This window comes from Chiloscyllium plagiosum, unplaced genomic scaffold, assembly GCF_037043375.1.
Source record: "Chiloscyllium plagiosum isolate Xiang-an unplaced genomic scaffold, Cpla_swu_hap1 HiC_scaffold_7, whole genome shotgun sequence".
Lineage (NCBI taxonomy): Eukaryota > Metazoa > Chordata > Chondrichthyes > Orectolobiformes > Hemiscylliidae > Chiloscyllium > Chiloscyllium plagiosum.
In genome coordinates, this window is record NW_028270145.1 from 106,755,651 (window position 1) to 106,782,360 (window position 26,710).

A 26,710-nucleotide genomic window follows, 5' to 3' on the forward strand; every position below is an offset into this window, starting at 1 on the left:
GTGTACATCACCAACAGTTACTTGTTAAAATTTGCTTTTGTTTTGCTGGTCTGGAGACTGATGGAACAGATTTTGGACCTCAATCAGAGATCACCAGACCCCTGGGAACGCTGCCACTGTTAAAGAAATGCTCACAACAATGGATTGGAAATAGCATGGATTTGCATTGGATTGAAGCACAACAGAATACTTACCATGTGGTCCTTTTAACCCCCATTTGCTAAAAAGCACTCGGTATGCGTAATATATTCATTTTATGAAATCTTCCCGGCTGAAGGAGACATTTGTCAACAGCATACTGGCATTCTAAACTATATTATTCAGTTCCTGTACTGTGTAGGTTGGAGATGCATTAATTATTTAGACTTGACAATTTTCTTGTTCCTTTTACATACTATTTTTCTGTTCTTCTTAAGCCTGCACTTTTACTCTACTCAGTAACACCAAGTGGAAAGCCACTGTCTGCCATCACTGGTGATGCTGTTGGATTAATCCCATTCAGCCCCTCAAGGCAGCTCTGCCACTCAATATTGTGATGTCAATCCCACTTACTTTTCAACCTCTTTTCCCAGTATCATTCACCATATGTTTGGTGTTCTCTTAATTGCATTGTAATTCTGTTCTTGGACTTGTTTTTAAGCATGTTTCTATTTAATATTTCATCTTTCCTTTTGTGGTTATGCAAACATTCCTTTTATACACCTTATTCCTATTTGGACCTCCACGTGCTGCTGTCCCTGCATTCCTACCCCTCTCCAATTTATTTCCAACCCAGCCCACCATCTTAACACAGAAGGCCATCTTCTCTGAGCTCTCTTTCTCACTGAAACATTCCATTTTCCTCTAACAGTTTCTCATCTTGCCATAGTAGAAGATGCAAAACCCCAATGCAGCAAGTGTGCTGTCTAATCTTAACATTTACACAGGATTACAGCAAAGAAACTGAAAGTGGCCACACAAGTAGATAGTTTGGTAAAGAAGGCATATGCTGAAAATATGTTGCTGGAAAAGCGCAGCAGGTCAGGCAGCATCCAAGAATGGCTCCTGAAGAAGGGCTCATGCCCGAAACGTCGATTCTCCTGGTCCTTGGATGCTGCCTGACCAGCTGCGCTTTTCCAGCAACACATTTTCAGTTCTGATCTCCAGCATCTGCAGTCAACACTTTCTTCTAAAGAAGGCATATGGCATGCTTGCCCTTACTGGTTGGGGCTTTGAGTACAAGAGTCAGGAAGTGATGTTGCAACTTCATAAAAGTTAGGCTGCGCTTCCGTTCAATTCCAGTCACCACAGTTATGAAAAGCGTTATATAAATGAAAATATTTCCTTTGCTGAATAAACAGGTTTCTCCTAAAGTCAGATTTATTAGTGATTAACATATAGTCACTTTGTCGTTAAACACTCACGTCATTTTTAAGGAACATTTTTCTTCCACGCTGTTCGATCATGCAAACATTTATAGACATTCCCTAACTTTCCTGAGATCCACAGGGTCCGAAATGTTTCAGCTGCACACGTAGCCAAGCTCATACACATTTTCCGTAAGGGTTTTCTCTGGGTATTTGGCTCCTAGTGCCGGCTCTTTTGGACTGTTGGCCACGCTGTAGTCAGGATTGGATTACAAGTTGATTGCTTGGCTCCCAGGACTGTTAGTTGTTATATACTGTTGCTTTTCTATTGCTTGCACAGTCCACTGTGTAAACGTGTCATCTCTGGCTCATTTGCCATGTCCCACAATAAAATGAAAGAAACAGGAAAAAAGTCAAGCCCCAGTACCCAAAGTTCGATGCCCCCCATCTTCACTCCCTTCTTGAATCTGTAAGTGTTTAAGCTCAAATGAAACATCGTTGACAGGATACCTTGAATTTATTTTTGTCTTCTCTTCAACACTTATTCTATCATCGGTAATAATGTTCTCTACTCAACTTCGACCTCGACCTAGATTTCAGAACATTTCTCAAATCTACTGGGTTGTTCTGTACAGATAATAATTAAAATGATTTCATTCCACTCTTGAGAGGCTATTTCCTCTGACAAGGATTCTAACAATGAATGGCTACACTCTTAAAATCAGAAGTCAGCATTTTAAGAATGAAAGCGAGAACTTTTTCAGAGAAGATTCTCATAACCAAAGGGCTGTGAGGGCTGGGGTCAACTGGGGATTTCGTGGGAATGGGATTGAGACTTTGCTGGTAAACAGGTCAATGGATATGAAGCAAAGATTAGATTAGATTACTTACAGTGTGGAAACAGGCCCTTCAGCCCAACAAGTCCACACTGACCTGCCGAAGCACAACCCACCCAGACCCATTCCCCCACACCTAACGCTACGGCAATTTAGCATGGCCAATTTACCTGACCCGCACATTTTTTTGGATTGTGGGAGGAAACTGGAGCACCCGGAGGAAACCCATGCAGAACGGGGAGAATGTGCAAACTCCACACAGAGTCGCCTGAGGCAGGAATTGAACTCGGGTCTCTGACACTGTGAGGCAGCAGTGCTAACCACTGTGTCACCATGCCACCCGTAGATGATTAAATGGAGTTGAAGTACAGGCCAGTTACAATGGCAGAGTAGATCTGAAGGGCTGGATGGCCTACCCTTTAGTTTCCTTCTTTACTTTTACTCGTCATAGAGTCAAACAGCATGGAAATAGACCCTTCGGTCCAACCAGTCCATATTTTCTAAACTGAACTAGTCCCATTTGCCTTGTTTGATCCATCACCCTCTAAACCTTTCCTAACCATCGACCTGTCCAAATGCCTCTTATATGTTGTAATTGTACCCATCTCTATTGCGTCCCATGGCAGCTCGTTCCATACATGCACCAGCCTCTGAAAAGTTTGCCCCTCAGGTCCCTTTTAAATCTTTCCCCTATCATCTTAAACCCATGCTGTCTGGCTTTGGTCTCCCCAAACCTGGGCAAAGGACTTTGGCTATTCATCTTATCTATGCCCCTCATGGTTTTATAAACCTCTAATAAGGTCACCCCTCAGCCTCCTACTCTTCAGGTCAAAAAGTCCCAGTCTTTCCTTATAATTCAAACCTTCCAGTCTCTGTAACATACTTGTAAACCTTTCAAAGTAAAACTTGCATCTTTATATGTTTTATTTGGACTTCAAGGACTATAGCCCAGAGTATTGAAGGCGGTAGCTGAGGAGATTGTAGAGGCATTGGTAATGACTTTCATGAATCACTGGAGTCAAAGAAGGTCCCAGACAACTGGAAAGTGCATAATGAAACACCCCTGTTTAAGAGGGCAGGAGACAGGAGACATGAAACCATACGCTGGTTAGCTTGACCTTAATCATTGATAAGAGACCATTATTAAGGATGAGATTGCAGAAGTGCATGGTAAAATAAGGAGTTAGCATGGCTTCATCAAAAGAACATCATGCCTGACAAATCAGTTAGAATTCTTTGAGGAAGTAATGAGCATGTCAGACAAAGGAGAGCCAGTGGACGTTATCTATTTGGATTTTCAAAAGGCTTTTGACAAGGTGCTGTACAGGGGTTGCTAAAAAGATAAGAACTCATGGTCTTAGAGACAAGGTACTGGCATGGATACAGGATCGACTGACTGGCAGAAGGTAGACAGAAGGGATAAACAGGTCTTTTTCAGGATGACAGCCAATGACTAGTGGAGTTCCGCAGAAGTCAGTGTTGGAGCCACAACTATTTGTGTTATACCCTAACGATCTGGATAAAGGAACTGAGAGCATTGATGCTAAGTTTGCAGAAGACACAAAGATAGGTAAAGGAACAGGTAGTGTAGAGGAAGCGGGGAGGGCTTCAGAAAGCCTTGGACAGACAATGAAAGTGGGCAAAGAAGTGGCTACGGGAATGCAATGTGGCAAAGTGTAAGGTTATAATTTGGTGGGTAGAATAGAAGCGGAGGCTATTCTGTAAACAGAGAAAATGTTTCAGAAATTTGAAGTGCAAAGGGGCTTGAGAATCCTAATTCAGGATTCAGATCACATTTGAATATTGTGAGCAGTTTTGGGGCCTGTAACTAAGGATGAATGTGCTGGGCTTGGAGGGGGTCCAAATGAGATTTATAAGAATGATCCTGGGATGAAGTCTTCTCAAATGAGGAGTGGTTGAGGACTCTGGGTCTGTACTCGATGGAATTTAGAAGGATGAGGGGGATTTGATTGAAACTTACAGAATACCGAGCAGCCTGGATAGAATGGAGATGGGAAAGATGTTTCCAGTAGTAGGAGAGACTGGGACCTGAGGGTACAGCCTCAGAGTGAAGGGACGACCATTTAGAACTGAGATGAGGAGGAATCATTCAGCTAGAGTTGGTCACTCTATGTAACTCTTCGCCACAGAGGGTTGTAGAGTCCAAGTCACTGATTGTATTTAAGGGATAGGTTCTTGATTAGTAAAGGGATCAAGCGTCATGGGGAGACAGCAGGAGAATGGGGTTGAGAAACATATCAGCCATGGTCAAGTGGTAGAACAGACTTGATAGACTGAATGGACTAATTCTGCTCCTGTATCTTTTGTCTTATCTTATTTGTTTACAGGATCTGGAAGTTATTGACTCGGCCAACTCTTATTGCCAACCCCTAAATTGCCTGGAAAGGTATTGGGGAGTTGCCTTTTGAACTGCTTCAGTTCATGGATGTGAACAATATCATTAGGGAGGGAATTCCAGGATTCTAACTCAGCCATAGTGAAGGAACAGTGATATATTTCCAAGGCATAATGAGATATAGCTTGGGAGGGAAACAAAGGTGATGGTCTGTTTCAACATAGGTTCATCCTACAAGCTCAGACCAGACTCCTAGGTTGCTTGTAAGCAATTCGAATTAACTATATGCACATAAACACCACAAGGACTGCAGCAGTTCAATAAGGCAACTCAATACCATTTTTACAATGGCAATTAGGAATAACTTTTGCTGGTTTCCTTAACATCTGCTGTAGATCCTGATAGTAGTTCCATCCGTACTTGGCTTGGTCAGATATGGTATTGCCAAGTCACTCTTAGGTATGGGACATTAAAGACACCCCCCGCCCCCAACCCAGAATACATTCTGTGTCCTTGCCACCCGCATTTGCTTCTTCCTATTAGTGTTCAACATGGAGAATAACTGATTCATCAGCTGAGGAAGGGAAGCGGGATTCAGTAGTGATTATCAGCAGGAGGTTTCCTCCCCCATGGTGAACCTGATGCCATGAGATTTCACGGGGTCTGGAGCAAATGTTGCGGATTTACCAGGGCACACCCCTTCCAACTGTACTACAACTACTGTGCGACATATCCAGTTGCTGGAACAGGGCACACCCAGAGACAGTGACAGTGGTGTGTGTCCATGAGTATGATTCTGTAAATGTGACAAAGTCAGGCTGATGTTTGTGGGGCAGCTTCCAGACATTAATAATGAGGTTGTTTCAGGGTCAGAGGTGGGATCATAGTATCATACAATGCTGAAGAGGCATCGACACATGAGAAGTTCACTATTATTGTTCCCTAAGTCCATGCCAGGATACCCATCTGGTCCTTCAGATCCATAATGGTTAAATTCAATGGTTTGCTCAGTGTTTTGGAGTCATGTGTAAGCCAGACCAGATAAGGTCAGTAGCTTTCCCAACCTAAAAACATTAGTGAACCAGTTGAATTTTTTACAATTCACAATGATTTCACGGTCAACATTACTGACCCTGGCTTTTAGTTCCAAAGACTACTTTCACTGATTTAAATTGAATTCTGTCGGTGTGATTTGAAACCATGTGCCCAGAGTATTATATTGGATCCTACCTGGACATTAGCCAAAACCGCCCTTTGACTGTCCACACGTATCTGTGCCAATACTAAATCTCTTCAATGCTGCTACCGAAATCTGCGGACCCTCAGTCACGCCTTCACCACCTCTCTACTCCAATGCACTCCTGACCTCTCTCCAACCTTCCACCCAACATTAATAAAAGCTCATCCAAAACTGCTTGCCACACTCTAACTTGAGTCAAATCTCATTCACCGAGCACCACTTTGCATGCGGACAGACGGGTGGTTCGAGTTAAGCCACACCGTGATTTTAAAATCCACCTCTTTATTTTCTAATCACTCCAAGGCCTCTTCCTCCCCCACTCCCCTCCAGATCTGTAAGCTACAACGATATCTGCATTCCTCCAATGTTGCCCTCATACACATCCTCAAAATTACTTTGAGCTCCCAAGGCTCCAGGTTCTACCTTATCCCCCCCACCTCACAGTGAAGCAATTGCCCAGGAGTGAGAGGATTCGTGTGGACAGCCAGATCACCCCAGGAGAGGAACTCCTATATTCATCCAGAAAACGGAGAGGTGCTTCTTGTCATGAAACCTCATCACCAAGAAGAAGAATCTGACCCAGCAACAGCACAGTTCAGCATAAAAGCATAAGTGGAACTAAGTTATGAGCTTGACTTTCTGGTCAGGGACCACACGGACACAAAAGTATGAAGGATTTGAGACTGGTGAAACTAGTGAAAAACTAACCATTGTAAACTCAATAATTTTTAAAATGTCCTTGATGCAACTCCTTATCTGAAGTGTACCAAAGCATCCTGGATGGGAAGTGTGTTACCTCCACAAGCAAACACTGCAGCTATTTTATGCACAGCAAGATCTCACAGGCATACTGCATTTAACCAATTATCTATTTTATGATGGTATTGGTTAACAGCTGGCAGTTGTTCAGGACGACAGGAGCGCTCCTTTTCCAACGTTGACCCCAATAATCAGACATTGCGCTCAAATTCTTTTTAGCTCATTGGCAACATCAGATCAGAGGAACATGAAATTAAACCATGGAAACATCGAAAGCAGAAACTATGAACTAATTTTCTAATTGGATGGTGTCCCATCATATCAGGACTTAAATCCTCCAACGTATACAGTGCAGCAAACAATTTATGATGAAAAGTGATGAAAAAGCTGGAGATCCTATTCAATTAGAGACAGTCATGGATTCATAGAGGTCTACAGCATGGAAACAGGCCCTTTAGCTCAACTTGCCCATTCCCCTTAGCTTTCACAATTAAACTAGTCTGTGTTTGGTTCATATCCTTCCATAACTATTCCATCCATGTACCTGTCTAAATATTTCTTAAATGAACAAAATTGTACTCGCTTCCATCACTACCTCCAGCAGCCCATTCCAGACACTCAACACCCTCTGTGTGAAACAATTGCCCCTGTGGAACCTTTTGTATCTCTCCTCGCTTTGAAAGACAGCTCTTTGAAAGAACCACAGTGAATACAATGAGGTAAATTGCCTCCGTCTGTGCTATTTTTTCACTGTTTGGCAGAAAGGTGACATTTCAAGATTCCCTTTTCGATTAAGAATACATACAGTATAATAATAGGTACTCAGTTTCTCTCAAACCAGCTCTAATGTGGTAGAAAGACAATTATCTTCCATGTCTCTTCATTAAGGGAAAAGAAGCAGTGGGTAGAAACGAGCCAGAGTTACAAATCTCACCTCCTGACCCTACCCCACCCCCAACAACAGAAATGTCGACTGGACTGTGTCACAACATTCCACACTCTTTAATGCAATAGCCGCTTGACCGTCAGAGATAGAAACTGGTCACTCAACATTAAGCTGGACACAGCCAGGTGTCCATATCCACCAGGACTGGAGTAGAAACCAAAGGGTTAAACAAAAAGTTAAGGATGGTTTAATTCCAATTTCTGCCTTGCATTGAATAACTCGCTCACGGAGAGAAGTTTCCACTTTGAAAAGTAAACATTAGTTCACCAAACAAAACCCACTCAATTTTTTTCATGGTCATTGGAATGAGGCGGAATTTTGATTCTATAATATTGCACTGGTCCCTGGCTGCTAGTGGATAACTATGTTTCAGAAACTCTGCGAAGAATGTAGTTCGTATTTCACACACGACGCCAGCACTAACCTTCCATCAACCCCATTAAACCATGGCAGATTCGGAATTGAAAAAAAAGCTTACATTTATTTAAAGAAAAAGAACTCCACTGGAATAGTTAAGAACACACAAAAAAAAATTACAAGAAAGACGCATTTATAAATGAGCTCAGAGCAATATAGTCACAGCTTGAGCCTGTCAAAGCTTACTGTGGGGTAAAATGTAGATGGGGCTCAGGGTATAATGTAAAGAGTGTGCTTTTTAGATACAGATATGAGAGCGATTAGGCTTCCACGGTGCAACACATACATAATTAGCGTCTTTGGAATATTATAATGCAATGTGCTGTTATCTTGACAGGGCTACTGTGTTAGAAGTCTCTGGAGTTCACATCTCTGAGTATCAACCTGATCATTCTCCCTGTTATCACACCCCTTAATTTATACTATTTCACATTCCTGGCCCCCGTATTCTCCTTTGACATGGATAATAGAATGCATTATTGGTGTCTGGCTGCATCCTGCCACGTCTGTCAGTCAAAGAGATGACAGCTCTGTGATGACACAAAGGACAGTAATCACTGCCAGAGTCTCAACAATCCAACAGGAAGATAGAAGTGGGGAGAGAATCAACACCTCCTTCCTTACCTCTATAATTTGACAAGCTGCAGAAAGGCTTTAATCACGAGGAAATCTTTAGATAAGCTACTCTTTGATTAAAAAAACACAAGAAACAAATGCGAAAATCAAGAAATCCTGCCCCTTCCCTCCCTCGTGAAGGAACAGAGCTGAATTTTAATCAAGTCAGGCCCGCTAATTACCCTTTCAGAATTGTTCGTTCCTACATCCATCTGTATTCAGCTACCAAGAGAATGAGAGAGAGAAACGTAGGAGATTTTTTTTAAAAATCAAGACAACTGAGAGAAGACAAAAATAGATTTGTGTAAACTCTGTAACAGGGAGCAGTTTCTGATATGAGATGGGGGTTAGAAGTGATGTGTTACCATCCTGATATGATATAAACAGATGCCCTGCAAATTAATCACCCTTCCTAATGAAAGAAAAACTCTAAATTTACAACGCTCCATTCAGATTTTGCAGGTCTCGTCGGAAAATGTTACAAAAATTGAAGTCATGATTAAGCCAGCAGCTGTACCAGCAGCGTGAAATCTCCTGTTCAAATTAATGTTAACTGGAACCTCGTTAATATTAGCAAAGGTGTTTGTTGCTTCTTGTCGACAAAGCGTTGATGCTCTTGGCAAAAGACAACATACACGCGAGTATTATTCTTCCATCAAGACTTTTCGGTTGAGTCCACGCTTGCAGCTTGTTGCTTGCCCAGACACACAAAGCAGGTGTTAAATGAATCAGACCACGCATTGCCAGCTTCTGCTGACTTACTTCACTCAGTCTCAGCCAAAACTGTATGCCGCAGTTCACTTCACAGTGCCCTTGGGTTGGAAAGAATGGGAGAGGTAGTGAAAGAGGAAACCTCAGGCTTTCCCCAGAGAGGAAGAGATACCAGGTCCACATTAGGAGGATTATTTGCTTAGAGATTTGCTGGCATTCCCTTGGGGAAACAGGATGAAAGGGTAATTTAATTGAGATGTTTGAAGATTCAGCAGTGTAGATAGAAAGAATTTACCAAGCATCTTTCAGCACACTCCAAAGCAGTTTATAATCAAATTAGTACTGTAGTAATTTACAAGTTACAAATTTGGAAATGAAATCACTGTTAACATAGACAACACCACAGTGACTTTACGCACAGGAAGCTCTCACAAATAGCAACCTGATAATAACCAGGTAGTGTGTTTATTTCAAATTGATTAGGTTTTACATGGTAGAATATAGAATGAGAAGCAACCTTATTGAAATATATAATAATGTTAAGGGTAGGTGCAGAAAGGTTGTTTCCAATTCTGGGAAAGTCTAGGATGAAGCAGCATAATCTCAATAGAAGGGGTCACACACTTAAGACAGAAATGTGGAGGAATTTCTTCTCTCAGAGGGTAGTGAATCTGTGGAATTTTTCACCACAGGGAGTTGTCAAGGCCGGTCATTAAGTATAATTCCAGCTGAGATAGATTTTTAATCAGTAAGGGAATCAGAGATCATGGGAAACAGGCAGCAAAGTGGAATTGAGGATTATCAGATCAGCCATGATCTTATTGATTGATGGAGCAGACTTGATGGGCAGAATGGCCTACTTCTGCTGCCACGTCTTATGGCCTTATATTGGCTGAGGGATAGATATTGGTGAGAATTCCAAGGATAAGTCCGTGGTGTTTCACTGAAATGAATCATGATCTCTTGTGAGCAATGGAGGGGTAGCTAGAAGCTCATTTTAATATCTCATCGGACAGGCAGCATCACCTCCTTCAGAACCATCCAGAAATGGCAGCCTTAATTAATTTGTGCTCTTGTGTCCCAGAGCTACAAACTCAATCACCTCGATAAAAGCAAACTCATTAATCTAGTTGTTTGTGGGGGGGCGGGAAGAGGGGCAAACAGGACATTCTGCAACAAGAGGCATATTCTCAAATTACATGTCACCGAGGCCAGGGTAGTGCCAGGAAGAGGTTTTCAGAAATCCTAATTGTTTGTATTATCTTTTGTCTGTTCTAGATGCTTCTCTTGATGTCACACATGTCCTTTAGGGAAGGAAACTGCCATCTTTATCTGGTCTGATCTACATGTGACTCTAGACCCATGGCAATGTGGTTGACTCTTCACTGTCCTCTGGACAATTGGGGATAGGCAATAAGTGCTGGCCTGGTCAGCGCTGCCCTCATCCCATGAATAAAAAAAAACACATCATTTCCAAGTCAATTGTTCCCAGTGATGGTAAAAATCACATTTAATCTGTTAAAGGCAACAAGTACTTGCACATATATAGTGCCATCAATGCAGCGTTTTATTTCAAGGTACTTCACAGGAGCGTAATCAAACAAAATTTCACACTGAGCCACAAGAAGAGATGTTAGAACAGAAGAACAAAGCTTGAGCCAAGAAGTAAATCTTAAAGGAACATCTTAAAAGGAAAAAGAAGCAGGAGAACCGGACTGTTTTAGGAGAGAGAGTTCAAGTGATTTGAGTCTAGACATGGCCAGAGGGCAAAGGAATTTGAGGAAGCACAAGATGTAACAAATGATAGAACACAGAGGACCGTGGAGTTAGAGGAGGTAATGGAGACTGAGAGGAGTGAGGCCCCTCAGGAGTACTGTGTCCAGTTCTGGTCACCCAGTTATAGGAAGGATATTATTAAGCTGGAGAGGATTCAGAGGAGATTTACCAGGATGTTGCTGGATATGGAAAGTTTGAGTTATAATGTAAGGTTGGAAAGGCTGGGACTTTTTTCACTAGAGCATAGGAGGTTGAGAGGTGACCTCCTGGAAGCTCATAAAGTAATGAGAGGTATAGATAGAGTTAATGACAGGTGTCTTTTCCATATGATGGGGGATTTCAAGACTAGGGGATACATTTTTAAGATGAGAGGAAAGATTTAAAAAAGACATGAGGGGCCAAAGCACAGAGGGTGGTTCGCATGTGGAATGAACATCCTAAGGAAGTGTGGATATGGGTACAATTGTAATGTTTAAAAGACATTTGGATAAGTTCATGAATAGGAAAGGCTTGGAGGGATATGGTCAGAAGTCACCAGGTTATAGTCCAACAGGTTTATTTGTCATCTCAAGCTTTCAGAGCACTGCCCTTTCGTCAGGTGGTGAAGAAGCAATACTCCAAAAGCTTTTGATTTCAAATAAACCTGTTAGGCTCTAAGCTGATGTTGTACACCCCAGTCCAACACAGGGACCTCCACATCAAGGAGGGACATGGGCCAGGAACAGGCAAGTGGAACTAGGTAAGTTTGGAATTATGTTCATCATGGTTTGGTTGGAGCAAACAGTTTGTTTCCGTGTGGTATGACTGTATAACTCTATGACAATTTAACATTCAAGGCCTAGATCATTTAATGTAGGATAAGGAGCATCGAGGTGATGGGTGAATGAGACTTAGTTTAAGTTGGGAAGGGGGCAGCAATAGATTCTACAAAAATGATTCTGTCATGAGTCCCAATCTGAATTCCTGTTAAGAGGCATATGCTATGGGGAGACGACGCTCCAGGGAAAACAGCCCCAGCCTGTTCAGCCTCTCCCTATAGCTCAAATCCTCCAACCATGGCAACATCCTTGTAAATCTTTTCTGAACCCTTTCAAGTTTCACAACATCTTTCCAATAGGAAGGAGACCAGAACTGCACGCAATATTCCAACAGTGGCCTAACCAATGTCCTGTACAGCTGCAACATGACCTCCCAAGTCCTGTACTCAATATTCTGACCAATAAAGGAAAGCATACCAAATGCCTTCTTCACTATCCTATCTACCTGCGACTCCACTTTCAAGGAGCTGTGAACCTGCACTCCAAGGTCTCTTTGTTCAGCAACACTCCCTAGGACCTTACCATTAAGTGTATAAGTCTTGCTAAGATTTGCTTTTCCAAAATGCAGCACCTCGCATTTATCTGAATTAAACTCCATCTGCCACTTCTCAGCCCATTGGCCCATCTGGTCCAGATCCTGTTATAATCTGAGGTAACCCTCTTCGCTGTCCACTACACCTCCAATTTTGGTGTCATCTGCAAACTTACTAACTGTACTTCTTATGCTCACATCCAAATCATTGGGTGACCTTATAGAGGTTTACAAAATTATGAGGGGCATGGATAGGATAAATAGACAAAGTCTTTTCCCTGGGGTCATGGAGTCCAGAACTAGAGGGCATAGGTTTAGGGTGAGAGGGGAAAGATATAAAAGAGACCTACGGGGCAACTTTTTCACGCAGAGGGTGTTAAGTGTATGGAATGAGCTGCCAGAGGATGTGGTGGAGGCTGGTACAATTGCAACATTTAAGAGGCATTTGGATGGGTATATGAATAGTAGGGGTTTGGAGGGATATGGGTCGGGTGCTGGCAGGTAGGACTAGATTGGGTTGGGATATCTGGTTGGCATGGACGTGTTGGACTGAAGGGTCTGTTTCCATGCTGTACATCCCTATGACTATGACTCTATATGAAGAGGGCAGAATTACCAAAAAGGAGCCAATAGAATATAACACAGATGCAACAACACACCATGACAAATAAGACAGTTTTTAAAAAGTCATGAATATAAGGAATATATATTTTAAAAGACAATTTTACATTTATTTAAATATTCATAAATATCTAAGATGTCTGAAATTTTGATAAGCCACTGAAATGTAAAATAAATTATCATGGAATTGAGACACTTGCTCGGCAACTCTCAACTTCAAATGTCCTAAGAAAGCCCTAGCTTACGATTACACTCAACTTGCATTTACATAGAACCTCGAACCTCATACAAGTTGTTTCACAGGAGCTTTATCAAACAAAATTTGATACCAAATCAGACAGACAGGGGTAGGTCAAATAGCTAAGTTTTAAAGGTACATCTTAAGGGAGGAGAGGGAGCTGGACAGGCAGAAAGAGTTAAGAAATTGCAGTGTATAGGTTCCATTCAGTTGGAGGCACATCTACAATGGTGAGCTGATTAAAAATCAGATGTGCTAAAACTGGTTCAAGCTCCCATGCAAGTAGCGCCGAATTAATTCTTGCAAGGCAGTTTTGTCCTTTTAAATCTTGCTAGCAGTCACTTTGAATAGACTTTAGGGAGGCATTGGTTCAGTGGTATAATTGTTAGACTACTAATCCTGAACCAGAGGTAATGTTTTTAGGGACCTGGGTTTGATTCCTGCTATGGCAGATGATGGTATTTGAATGCAACAACATAAATCTGGAATTAAGTGTCTAATTATGACTATTGTTGCTTGCTGAAAAAAACCTATCTGGTTCACTAATGCCCTTTAGGGAAGGAAATCCTTACCTGGTCAGGCTTACACAAGACTCCAGAAACAGCAATGTGATTAACTCTTAACTACACTCTGGGCAATTAGGAATGGCAGTGACACCCATATCCCATGTACACATTTAAAAATCTACCACACCAGGTTATAGTTGTGGAATTTTAAAGGTGGACAATTGTGGCACTGCTCATGTCGGAGGGCTATGAATATGCTGTGATGTCTAGCTGGTCACCTGGTCTGACCCTTTAAACTGGCTGCTACTTGTAGTGATCTAGCAATACGTATGGGGACCAATGAGTTACTAATTATGATTGCTGTTGAAATGTGTATGACCTGGCAGCTCCTTGGGAAGATGCCAGATTCCCTCAAGGTTACAATATAGATAATTGAGAAGGAACTGATTTTCTTCTTTTCTTTAAAACACTAAAAAATAAAGTTCCATTCTAAAATTGGGTGTTTATGCAAAGTTGTATGTGTGAGTTGTACCAGAAAAGTCTGCATTGGAAAAGATACATATGCAATTGTACACCTTTGTCATTCATAGCATTGCGTCCTCTATGCAGCAGCAAAACACCACAGGGTCACCTGAAGCACTGTTTGCTCAATATTGACAATCCTCTTCTATAGAGATGAATGTTCAGCTATAAAATGCTAATTATCTGCGTTCCAGCACTTTCGCCCATACAAACATGCTGCTTATGATTTAGTGGAAACTTGCAACAGTATACAATAAATGGAGAAGTTTATTAAGCTCGCAAGTGAAATCCACTCAGCTTATAGCACTAACGCCAACCACTGCTGCTGTTTGCTCCTCACTGAATTGCTCACTCAAACAATTCTGGAGTCAATGCTGAAAGGCTTGTATTTCTCAGGCTCATCTTGGAAAAGGTAAGACTTTGGTAAATATGCTTCTGTCCGATTTACCAGAACTATTCAGACTGAAGGGAAAAATAAACAATTTGCATTCATATAGTGCCTACCTCAATGTCAGGGAGTGCCAGCACTGCGACAGCAATAAACCACAAAATGTTCTGAAAACCTGATTTATGTTTCTAAAAGTGATGCTAACCAGGTGTGATTCAGGATATCCTGGGTGGCATAATGGTTAGTACTGCTGTCTCACCAGAGTCATGGATAACTGTCTGTGTGGAGTTTGCACATTCTCCACATGTCTGTGTGGGTTTCTTCTGGGTGCTCTGGTTTCCTCCCATAGTCCAGAGATGTGCAGGTTAACTGGGTTGGCTGTAGGAAATTGCCCCATTGTGTCCAGGGATATGCAGAATGGACGAATTAGCCATGGGAAATGCAGGATTACAGTGATGGGTAAATCTGGGTAGGATGCTCTTCAGCAGGTTGGTGTGGACTTGATGGGCTGAATGGCCTGCTTCCATACCGTGGGAATTCTATGATATTTTAGACAACTCCGGAGTCTTCTTTTAAATACTTTCATGGGATGTTCACATCCACTCAGCTTAACGTCCCATCTGAAAGCAGCATATCTGACAGTGCAGCCCTCTCTAACTGCACTGGCAGTGTTAGCTGAGTTTTCTTTCTAGCCCAGTGTATAGGAGTGGGGACAGATTGAACTCGTACCTTCCTGCTTCAGTAAGACAAGAGAGAAATAAAGCAATGGAGCCAAAGAAATTAAGGAATTTATAACAAGCTTATTTGTGCCCTAGACTTCACAATCCAGGTTTGCACCAAAGGAGAAAATGGAATTTTTTTTTAACCTTGATGTGTTATTTACTGTGGTCTACATTGGCGCTTTGAAGCAATTCAGCTGCAAATCTATAAAAAATGTGGATTTCAAGATACAGTACAAAATGTGTTTGAAATTCCCTTTAACCCATAATGAGGTTATGACCAGATGGGATATCTTTGCAGAAACAGAACACACGTTATTTCACTTTGCCCCTCAAAACATGTTTCAACACAGCCAGACAAAAGTCAAATTGTGAAGGTCAGGGCAAGGTTAAACTTGATAATTACACATATTTCAAACTGTGTTCTCCCTTTCAGAAACAACATTAATGTGAAATGACGGTAATATAAAACTTAATCATGAGAAAGAGAGCCAGGACCATAGAAAGCCTGTTTCAACCAATTCCTTGGGAATCTCTAAGCTGACCCAATCTAACCTAGTTAAAACATCAATGGCACTTACACATTCATAAACCCAGAATGCCTCACAGCACCTCACAATCAATAGAATTTTTTTAAATCCTTTCCCCCAAGGGTAGCCACAACAGTCAATTTTGGCAAAACAAGGTAGTGGAGTTAAAAATGACATAATTTAGAGTTTCATAGATTCCCACAGCATTAAAACAGGCCAAACATCCCATGCTATTGTCCAATTAAAAGCAATGAAAATTTGTATTTACATAGCACCATTCACCTCCGGTCACCACAAAGACTCGATAGCAAATTAAATAATTTTGACATTTAGCCGCTGCTGTAAAGAATGGAACGTTACCTTATTTTTTAAAAATCAGATTTTCTGAGTAATATTATCCTGTTATTTGTGGGAGCTAGATATTCTCAGACTCCCTGACATCTTGGAAGGTGCTTTACAAATGCAAATTGTGCACAGTGATCGCCAACAGCAGGGCAATGCAATACTGACCAAGTTGAATCTGATTCTTGTGACGTTGTTTGAGGTATAAATATTCAGGACACCAGAGAAAACTCACTTGCTTTTGTTCAAAGTACTGTAATGGAATCTTTTACATCTTAGTAACATCCTGGGGGATACTATTGACCAGAAACTGAACTAGACTTAACACATAAAAATAGCGGATACAAGAGCAGGTTTGGAATTCTACAAGACATAACTCAACTCCTGACCCTCCAAAGTCCATTCACCATCTGATCGGCACAGGTCTGATGGAACTTTCCCCACTTGCTTTGATGGGTGCAGCTCCAAAACAAGAAACCTGACACCATCCTGGACAAAGCATTGATACCACATCCACAAACGTTCATTCCCTCCACCAGTGACACATAGTGGCAACATTGTGTACCATCAGCAAGATGCACTGCAGAAATTCATCAAGGTTCATCCAACAGTACCTTCCAAACACATATAGGAAGACAAGGGCAGCAAATGCATGGGAACACCACAACTGACAAGTTCCCTTCTAACCCAATCACCATCCTGATTTGGAGATATATTGCCATTGCTTCTGTGTTGCTGGGTCAAACTCCTATAATTCTCTCCCTAATGACAATGTGAGTGAATCTACAGCACATAGACTGCAGTGGTTCAAGAAAGCAGCTCACCATCACTTTCTCAAGGACAACTAGGGATGGGCAATAAATGTTGGTCCAATCAATGTCACACAAATGCCATGAATGGATTTTAAAAGGTTGGACAAGCTTTTAGCTTGACATATCATGTCAAAGACAGTGCAATACTGTACTCAACACTGCCTCTTGGTTCCTTCCTTGAATTGTGGTCAAGTGGAGTTGAATCCAAAGAGAAAAGTGCTATCACTGAGCCGTTCTATCCTTCTCTTCCGCAACAGCACTAAAAAAAATTCCCTGAATTCACCTACTTATCCAATGCCCCTTGCCATCTGTTTCAATGAGCAGGGTCTTCCACCTGAATCCTCAGCACTCTCTCAGCAACACACTGAACAGTCAATTTCCACCATATTCTCCAATTCCCCGGGAACACAACCTTCTCAACTCAGGAGGTGAGAGAATCTGAAACCAAGCCTGAAAGTCTGGTCGCTTGTTAAAATGCAGCAAGTGGCTTGCCGGATCTACAGCAGAAAGGAATAAAAAGAAAATAAACGCTGATTGTTAAACGGGAAAGTTCACTCGGTGTTTGAGGCGACCCTTCCAATCCGCTGAAGGCGAAGCTGCTGCCTCGGTCGTAAAGCAAAGACACATCTCCTGCAGTGAGAGCTCCTGAGCACGGACCATTCCAGCTTTGTCGATGCTCCAAGACTTCCTTCTCGCCCAGCCACTAGGGACAGAAGGAGGCTCCCATCTCCTGGGAGCCCGGACCCCAGCAGCGATACCCTTTATATCAAAAACACGCACACACAGATCTAAAACACAGCGTGCACGCCAAACATCTATACAAACATGTACAAGACACAAGCTCAGGGTGCAGTCAAGTTTCGACTCACGTTGGGTCTTTGAAAGCTGATTAATTCCGATTCAGACCATGAGACTTTGGATTCTGAGCGAAGGTGATTCAAAAGGGGTGTTGCAGCGCTGTAATCTCTTGCTCAGAACAATCTCTGGATTGCCACTTTTATTGCAGGATGTACAAGGTACACAGGTAGTCAGGAGGCAGCCAAGATGAGGCACTGGATTCATTTGACGCTGTCTTTCTAACCACACCTCAGCTCTGAGAATCAGACTCTCTCGCGTCTCCGTCTGAATACCTGCAGCTTTGTGTCTGTGCGTGTGTGGGATAAAAGTTTTAATTGCCCGTAAACTTCCCGATTTGACTGATGATGTTCTTCACGTGCACGTAATGCAAAAGCATCTGTATCTCTCGCTTTGTGTCCGTGGAAAATCTCGGTGTGCGCAACATTCGGAGCGCCCCACAATCCACAGAAACGTGACTCAAACACAGGATCGACTGATTATGCTGTGAGGATCCAGGACACATTATCCCTCCCCTGATTCCACCTCCCCCCTTCCCCAACCAACGCCATCAGAACACAAGACATACGAAAGGGATGAACTCCCAGCTCGGAACTTTCAACTTAAATATACCCACCACCTACTACTCTCCCAATGTTGTACAATTATAATAGATCGACCCTCAAAGTCTGGCGTGTGTACTCCCAAAGCATCTACTACTCTCCCAATGTTGTACAATTATAATAGATCGACCCTCAAAGTCTGGCGTGTGTTCGCTTCACACGCACACAAACAAGAATTCCAATTCCTTAATCTCTTATGATCACCCGATCTCACCGTCTGCAGGCTGGATTTTTCTTTCGATCACTGAATTGCACTCGCTCTGATATAACCCCTCAACGTCGACTTCCCCCACTCTTTCCAGCAAATCCCACAACTTTCAGAGGGGTTATTTGAATCGACCGTACATAAAAACAGGTTTGGATATTGCGCCGAGAACTCCAGCCCATTTGTTTCAAGACCACTGCACCAACTCGACCACTGCGAAAACCTCCAAGGTACTCTTAAGAGCTTTGTAATTTTAAAAAAATCAAAAATCCAGTCTTAAATGAACAAAGCACACAAACATATGTCGAGGCTGATGAACATAACTACGAACCTTCAGATTCCCAAACATCAAATAATCCATCAACAAAATCTTGCGTGCCTCAGTATGTTGAAGTAACACGCCGAAGCTATTTCATTCAGATACTAGCTCCCATTGCCCAGAAAGATATTCACATCTACCTTTTTTTAAAAAAATTATTTATTTTACGGAAAAGGATTAAATGCAATTCTATCATCAGTAAACGCCAGCTATTTTTGTCTTAAAGTTTAATTAGAAGTTGCAATAAAAGTTTTTGAAACTTTCCAAACTTTCTTTTAAAAAAATCATCAAAGCTACAAGACAGCGTTTCGCAAAAGTTATGCTCACCATAAAAACAGCTGTCCAAATAAACTGAAAAGTAAAGGTTTTTCTTCCCTCCTCCTGCCTCTCTTTAATCCCGATTGTATTTAAGAAGCGGTTCTCCTACCCGCTGTGGTTACAGTATCCACTAGAACTAATCTGCAAACTGGTGGCTCTCTCAGCGACAGCGCAGCCTGAACCATTCACAGGGACATTGTAATTGCCATCTGCCAAAAGGGTAACCTTACTAAAAAAATCACATAACAGATAAATTCATATTCACCACTTCTTGTAGAATAACATGACACTCTTCAATTTAAAAATAAGAAAGACCTATTTGTGTAATAATTTTTGTTTTCATCCTCGTCCGTTACTCAAATTCTTTGATTTTTCTAAAACTGCTACCCCTTCTCTCCTCTTAGTTAGAGGGGCCAGCTGGTCGGGATTCTTGGATCGTTGCGTGCTGGAGTACGCATGCGCCCCGTCCCGGCTGCGCGATGCCTCACGGGATTTATAGTTCCCCTCCCATAAAACCCAAGCCATTTAATTCCAAATCGGAAACTACAACCCCCAGCTGTCCTAGCGGCGGCTGGCTATGCTATATATAGAACTCGAAGGGCGACTGCGCATGTCTAAAAGAACCACCGTGGCAAGATGGCGGCGCGCAGGCAGTGCGGGGATCCAGGAGCGGGGACTTTGCAAACCGCTTATTTCTTATTGCTGGTGAGTTGACCGCGTCCTCCCTCGTCAGGACGGAAGCAATCTCATTTATTGTAGAAAGAGGAAGGAGGTTGGCGGTGTCATTTCATAATTGTGGTTTGCGTTGATCCATAGCGGAGTTGCCAGGGGAATGCCAGTTGGTTGGGGGGGGGGGGGGGGGGGGAAGAGGAGGAGAAGGGGACCGGGGGGTGGCGAGGGCTGAGCGGCGGCGGTTGCCAAGGGGCCGGGCACCAACCAGCCAAGCTCCTGCGGTGCCCGCACATAGCCATCCTGCAGCTTGTCCAGGTGTCGCTCTCCCCACTTTCACAAATCACTTCAGCTGCCCGCAAAACTGCGGCTTTGTGTCTTGTAGCGGTTGAAAGCTTAGTTTTCGTGCGTGTGTGCGTTCTAGCTCCTTGTGCATTCATATTTAGCGCAATCAGTGCTTGCGTTTTATTGTAGTAAATCCCAACAGTTCAACCGCGTAGCTCAAGTCATAAGCAAATATTTGTATATACACCTTATGTCAATTAATGAAAGAGGCTCTTTAAGGTAACGCATCACCCTTGTGACTTTAAGTAATTGATTAAGTTGTACTTTAAGATCCGGGTTTTCTTCCTTGAAAGTAATTGGCAGACTTAGAGAGGAAATAGAGAAAATATTTGTAAGGGCATGGTACTCCAGAATGCTCACTACACGTAAAAATTACTTGGGAATGTCTACATGAAGAGCCGGACTGTAGACCTAGACTGGCAAGATCACAGAGTCATAAAGATGTACAGCATGGAAACAAACCCTTTGGTCCAACCTGTCCATGCCGACCAGATATCCCAACCCAATCTAGTCCCATCTGCCAGCACCTGACCCATATCCCTCTAAACCCTTCCTATTCATATGCCGATACAAATGCCTCTTAAATGTTGCAATTGTGCCAGCCTCCACCACTTCCTCTGGCAGCTCATTCCATACACGTACCACCATGTGTGTGAAAAGTTTGCAACTTGACACCTAAGTGTTGGGCCAAATGACCACCTTGTTTCTTTTAAATGTTCTGATTCTGCCCTGAGCACTTTTGAGCTTTGCACTCATTTGTTTTTACTGGTCCACAATTGTTGTCGAATGGCAGATATGGAATGGGTGTGGGACGTGACATTGAGAACGTAACTGTAAACATTGCCCAAAAGTCCACAAGCTTATCTGTGTTCTGAGTGTACCTGCTCTTAAAAAGCAACAAAAAAGGTTTGGCGGCCTGGCACAAAAACAGAAAATGTTACAAGTGTATGACAGCAAGGAAAGTATCTGTGGATAGAAGAAAAGTCCTATTTCAGGTCTATAACATTATTGTTGTTAAAATAATTCAGAAGAGGAAGTCTGAAATAAAAAACAAAAATGCTAAAATGCCAGTGGGTTGGAGAAGTGTCGTCAAGCTGAAATGTTAACTTAGATAAGATTCCCTACAGTGTGGAACAGGGCCTTCGGCCCAACAAGTCCACACCGACCCTCCAAAGAGTAACCCACCCAGACCCATTTACCTCTGACTAATGCACCTAACACTATGGGCAATTTAGCATGGCCAATTCATCTTGCCCGCACATCTTTGGACTGTGGGGGGGAACCCACACAGACAGGGCGAATGTGCAAACTCCACACAGACAGTCACCTGAGGCTGGAATCAAACCTGGGATGCTGGTGCTGTGAGGCAGCAATGCTAACCACTGAGCCACCGCGCCGCCCAACTCTGTCTTTCCATCTCCTCAGACTATCTGATCATTTCTAGCATTTTAGTTTGTCTTTTCAAAACAGATGTTTGGGCCAACTTTTCACAAGTTGTTGTTTGTTTTTAATCTGCAATAGCCATGCAAGTTTCTCTATTTAAGGAGACTATATTTGTCTAATGATTCCGATCACTTTGACATCAACTTTTATTATGTACTTTGAAAGTTTATATCAAGTTTAAATAAAATCTGGAATGGATAAAGTTGTGTATGAAGTGGTTAGATTAATGCATTATGATATTTTTTATTTGTGTATTAGTATCAGCATACTTCTTACTTTATTATTCTCTGTTCTCAACTTCAGCAGTGATAGCCAGAAGCATTTTGAGGCTTACTACAATCTCTTTAAATACAACCCAAAATTGGACAGTCCTTTTGATGTGCTTGTGTTATAATTCATTGAAATCCTAGTTGCACCATTGACTATTAGATTTTACCTTTTGTGAGAATATGCTGCTTCATTTTTGAAGTAAGGCTCTCAAATGGCATTGAGTAATTGTCTGCAGACAGAGAATTTGGAGGCCTAGATAAATGGCTGGGGAATGGGGCGAATTGAGTCACCCTTGCAGGAAGCCAGCATATCTACAGTGGGATGAATGATTTTCTGTCTTGTAAAAATTAAACTATATCAAGACTACATTCCAGTTGAGAACGAAAACCTTCAAATCACGAATAATTCCATGAAAATGTCAAGTTTATTGATCTAATTTTCAAATTGCACAAATGATCTTATAAAGGGTGTGAAAGGGTCGAGCATTATAGAATCCCTGCAGTGTTGAAACATGCCATTCGTCCCATTGAATCCACACTCCAAAGACCATCCCACCCAGACCCATCCCCTTACCCTATCCCTGTAACCCTGAATTTTCCACGACTAGTCCCCTACCTAACCTACAAATCCCCGGACACTATGGGGCAATTTTCCATGGCCAATCCACTTAACCTGCCCATCTTTGCACTGAGAGAGAACACTGGAGCAACTGAAGGAAACCTATGCAGGCATGGGGAGAATGTGCAAACTCCACACAGACAGTCATCCAAACGATGGAATGAAACCTGAGTCCCTGGCACTAAAGGCTAATAAATGAGAAATCATGAGTTCAACCTAATGCCAATTTGGAGCGATAGAAAATAGTAACTATTTTGTCCACATTCTTACTCAGCAAATCATAGATCTCAGTTAAAATGTCTAATGAATGAGGAACCATGAATTCAACCTTCATTGAGACGATTATTAGCATTTATTTAAACTTGAAACTAAAATAATCTGGTATCTCTTAAAGTGCCCATGGAGCTTTTAGATTGCCATGACCAGTCGGTTCATTAATTTCTTTTTGGGAGGAAATGTGTTGGACCTCCTGAGCTAACCGTGATATGATTTCGGTCCCGTAGCAATGTGTGCTGACTCTTTAACTGCCCTCAAATTGGCCTGGAAAGCTGTTCAATTGTATCCAGGAAAATCAAGCTTTCCAAATAAATAAGGTCTAAAATGTAGTAGTCTATAGCAAGGATGATGTGCTGACTTCCCAACACCAATCCATCATCCTCAAGATACATATCAAGTGTGCAATGAAATACTGTCCACATGTTCGGATGAGTCAGATCTGACAACATCTAGGTCAAAACAATACAGTGGCATAGCATGGCTGCAGTGTGTACCATCTGCAAGATGGATTAGAACAGCTCACCAAGGCTGCTTCAGCAGTGTCTTTCAAACTTGTGACTTATATTAGCTGGAGGACAAGAATAGCTACTGCATAAGAAATCTCTTACCATCCTGACTTGGAGGATATAATTGATCCTTCTTCATCACTGGGTCAAAGTCCTGGATCCTGTTCCATAACAGCACTGGAGATGTGTCTTCAGTCCACAAACTGTAATGATTTAAAATGATTCATCACCAATGGCAGTTAGGGATGGGAGGTAATGGCTAGCATTGGCAGTGATGTCATATCCCATGAACCAAGAAAGAACATATGCACAACCTGGGTGAAAATTGTGAACTTCAACCTGTTTGGAGTAATGGAAAATAGTAAATATTTAGTCTACATTTTGTAGTTGCCTGTATTGTTGGGTTACTCAGAACATCATCGATTTCTGTTAAAATGTCAACCACTCATAGAAAACAACATCAATTAAGCCTACGACCATTGAAGCATCTGGTCTTCACTTTGATATCTAATGCTTCTAATGTTTTTGGAAGAATTGAGCATATTGAAGCTTTCAACATTCTTTCTGATAAATAGGAAACTAAAATTTAGATATGCTGCAGAAAATAAGCTTTAGCCGTGCTGTGTACTTTATGATACAAAGTCATGTAGATTGGAAAGGTCCCAATAATAGCATTTTAAATCTACAGCATTGTTCAGTGGTGGAAGGGATGCTTTGGAACTTGCAAGGTAATATGTTTTTAAGTATAATTGCATGTACTCAGGTTGCTGACTTCAGCTGGAAAATCTTTCATTCAAATTCACTTTTATCATTCATACATACTTCCATTGTTCCATTTCAGCCTTTAGCAGACTGATGAACCAGGATCTCAAATCTAGAACTAAGGTCATGATTTACTGGGCATGAGTCATCCAGCCCTCCCATATGTTTCAAAGATTTGGGCAATCTGCAGTAGGCACCTCAAAGTTCTGGAGAGTTCCCATCATGATGCCTTCATAAGATTGTCTGAATTCAATGGATAAGAAGGTCACCAAACAGTACCAATCATCTCTGCCAACCTTTCCCAGTGTTGCAGTGATGATCCCTCAAAACCATGCGGAGCTTGCAGTTTGTGTGCCTGACACGAGACTCCCAAATCAATTGTTTTGCTATGGACTTGGTCACAACAGGAGACTACTAAGTAGCAGCGAAAGCTGGGGACATGGTCAAACATCCCTGTCAATTCATTGAAGACTCTGGCATATGACCAAGCAAACTGAGGAAAACTCATTCAGGGAGGTACTGAAGATATCAAAGGACTTCACACGTAATATGCAAGGTGGAGTTGAGGAGTCAGCAGGGCCACTCAACCTCCCAAATATAGCACCTAGTCAACCCTTCAAGAACCACACATGATGGAACCTGAAGATCATGTGTTGGGCTTTATCAGTCATCTCAGAGCCCATCAAACCAAAGTAGAAGCAAGTTTCAAGGGATTGTCTAAGAAGAAAGATCAAATGTCCTAGTACATTTTGTTGAGAAAAATGAGGAGGCTATATTGGTGTCCGTGGGGTGAAGTAGCAGAGGATCTGGGGGTACAAATCCTAAAAGTAGTGAGCCAGCTAAATGCTGCCAGTTTAAAAAATCAAATGAAACACTGGGGTTCATCTTGGGAGGAATAAAATTGAAAAGTAGAGGAAGTATTTTAAATTGATGTAGAACCTAGATTAGACCACACTTGGAATACTGTGAATGGTTTCAGTCTCTATATTTATGGAAGAGATATGAAAGGTTGAGAGGCTCTTGGGAGAAACTGGTTTATTGGAATGAGACTAGAACTTTTGGCTGTTTTTATCAGGAAAGATTGAACAGGCTCGTGCCATCCTCTCTAGGAAAGAAAAAGTCAAACATGACTGGATGGAGACCTTTGAGAGCTGTTGGACTCTACACGCACTTGCAGTATCTTTCATAAATGTGACGTAGATGTTTCAACCTGTAGGCAAGATCAGAACTGGGAACACAAATATGAGAGTTAGAAATAAATCAAGTGAGAATTCAGAGCAAATGTCTTTATCTAGAGTGAGTGAAGAAACTGGAGCTCTCAACCACCAGATGTAAGTGAATTGTATAATGTTCTGGGATCCAAGTTCGAATCCCATCAAGGCAGACGGTGGAATTTGGATTCAATTTAAAACAAAACCAGGAGTTAAGAATCTACTAATAAACATGAAACAATTGCCAATTGTCGGAAAAAAACCATTTGACATCGCGAATGTCCATAAGAAAATCTGCCATCCTTACCTGGCCTACCTACATGTGATTCCAAACCCACAGCAATGAATCAGTAGATTCTTATTCCAGATTTTTAAAATATTGGATCCAAATTCTACCATCTGCCATGGTAGTATTGAAACTTGGGCCCCAGAACATTAGCTGAGTTTCTGGATTAACACTCTAGCCATAGTACTTCTAAGCCAGTGTCTCCCTACTAACATACCAACAGACCAGTTGGGCTGAATTACGTATCTACAATGTGATCCTCCGAATGTTCTGCAATCAATGAATTGTTTTTTGAAGAACTATTTCTGTTCTCCTGACAGTTGATTTATGCACAGCAAAAAAAGTTAAGATATTAGAAAAGATATGGACAGATCACGTCTGTGAAGGGAGAAAAAGTTAAATATCTAGTTCAGTGGCGATTAATCAGAACTGAGGAGAGACTTGTTTGGAGCATGAAAACTGGCATGGACTGTTTGGGCCAAGTGGCTTATTTACTTCAGGTTTTGGATTAGTGGTGCTGGAAGAGCACAGCAGTTCAGGCAGCATCCCAGGAGCTGCAAAATTGATGTTTCGGGCAAAAGCCCTTCATCAGGAATAAAGGCAGAGAGCCTGAAGCGTGGAGAGATAAGCTAGAGGAGGGTGGGGGTGGGGAGAAAGTAGCATGGAAATGACCTGGGAGTTGCAGTGGGAGAGGGACTCCCTGAGATTCTTGTAGAGAGAGGAGGAAAACTTCTTCAAGGCAGGCATCCTTGCAAGAGGATTCGCAGTAGGGTTAAAATCAACTAGGTAAAAACAATGACTGCAGATGCTGAAAACCAGATTCTGGATTAGTTTCCAGCATCACTAATCCAAAATCTGGTTTCCAGCATCTGCAGTCATTGTTTTTACCTTATTTACTTCCAGTACCATGCAATCCAGAGGATTTGTCAGCCCTGACGAAAGCTGATCCGTCCATACCTTATTTCTGTTTCTCTCTCAACAAAAAATGTCCTAGT

General features: G+C 42.0%; 2 protein-coding genes across 5 annotated transcripts in view; one reads left to right on the plus strand and one right to left on the minus strand.

Moving 5' to 3' along the window:
• sema5ba (sema domain, seven thrombospondin repeats (type 1 and type 1-like), transmembrane domain (TM) and short cytoplasmic domain, (semaphorin) 5Ba) overlaps positions 1–19,472 on the minus strand; it is a 324,529-nt gene extending 305,057 nt beyond the window's left edge. For 2 of the 3 annotated variants that reach the window (XM_087989341.1, XM_087989339.1), the window contains exon 1: positions 19,339–19,472. The gene's annotated coding sequence lies outside the window, so the exon portion shown is untranslated. Of the gene's footprint in view, positions 1–17,899; positions 18,325–19,338 lie in introns of those variants that run through there. The other variant, XM_087989340.1, reaches the window with a different exon arrangement.
• A 450-nt stretch (positions 19,473–19,922) lies between these two features.
• Positions 19,923–26,710, plus strand: part of pdia5 (protein disulfide isomerase family A, member 5) — a 125,530-nt gene continuing 118,742 nt past the window's right edge. For both annotated transcript variants that reach the window (XR_006312204.2, XM_043694262.2), the window contains exon 1: positions 19,923–20,034. Coding sequence is in view for 1 of the 2 variants with exons in the window: in XM_043694262.2 (XP_043550197.1) it covers positions 19,966–20,034 (69 nt within the window). In the remaining variant the exon portion in view is untranslated. The remainder of the gene's footprint in view (positions 20,035–26,710) is intronic.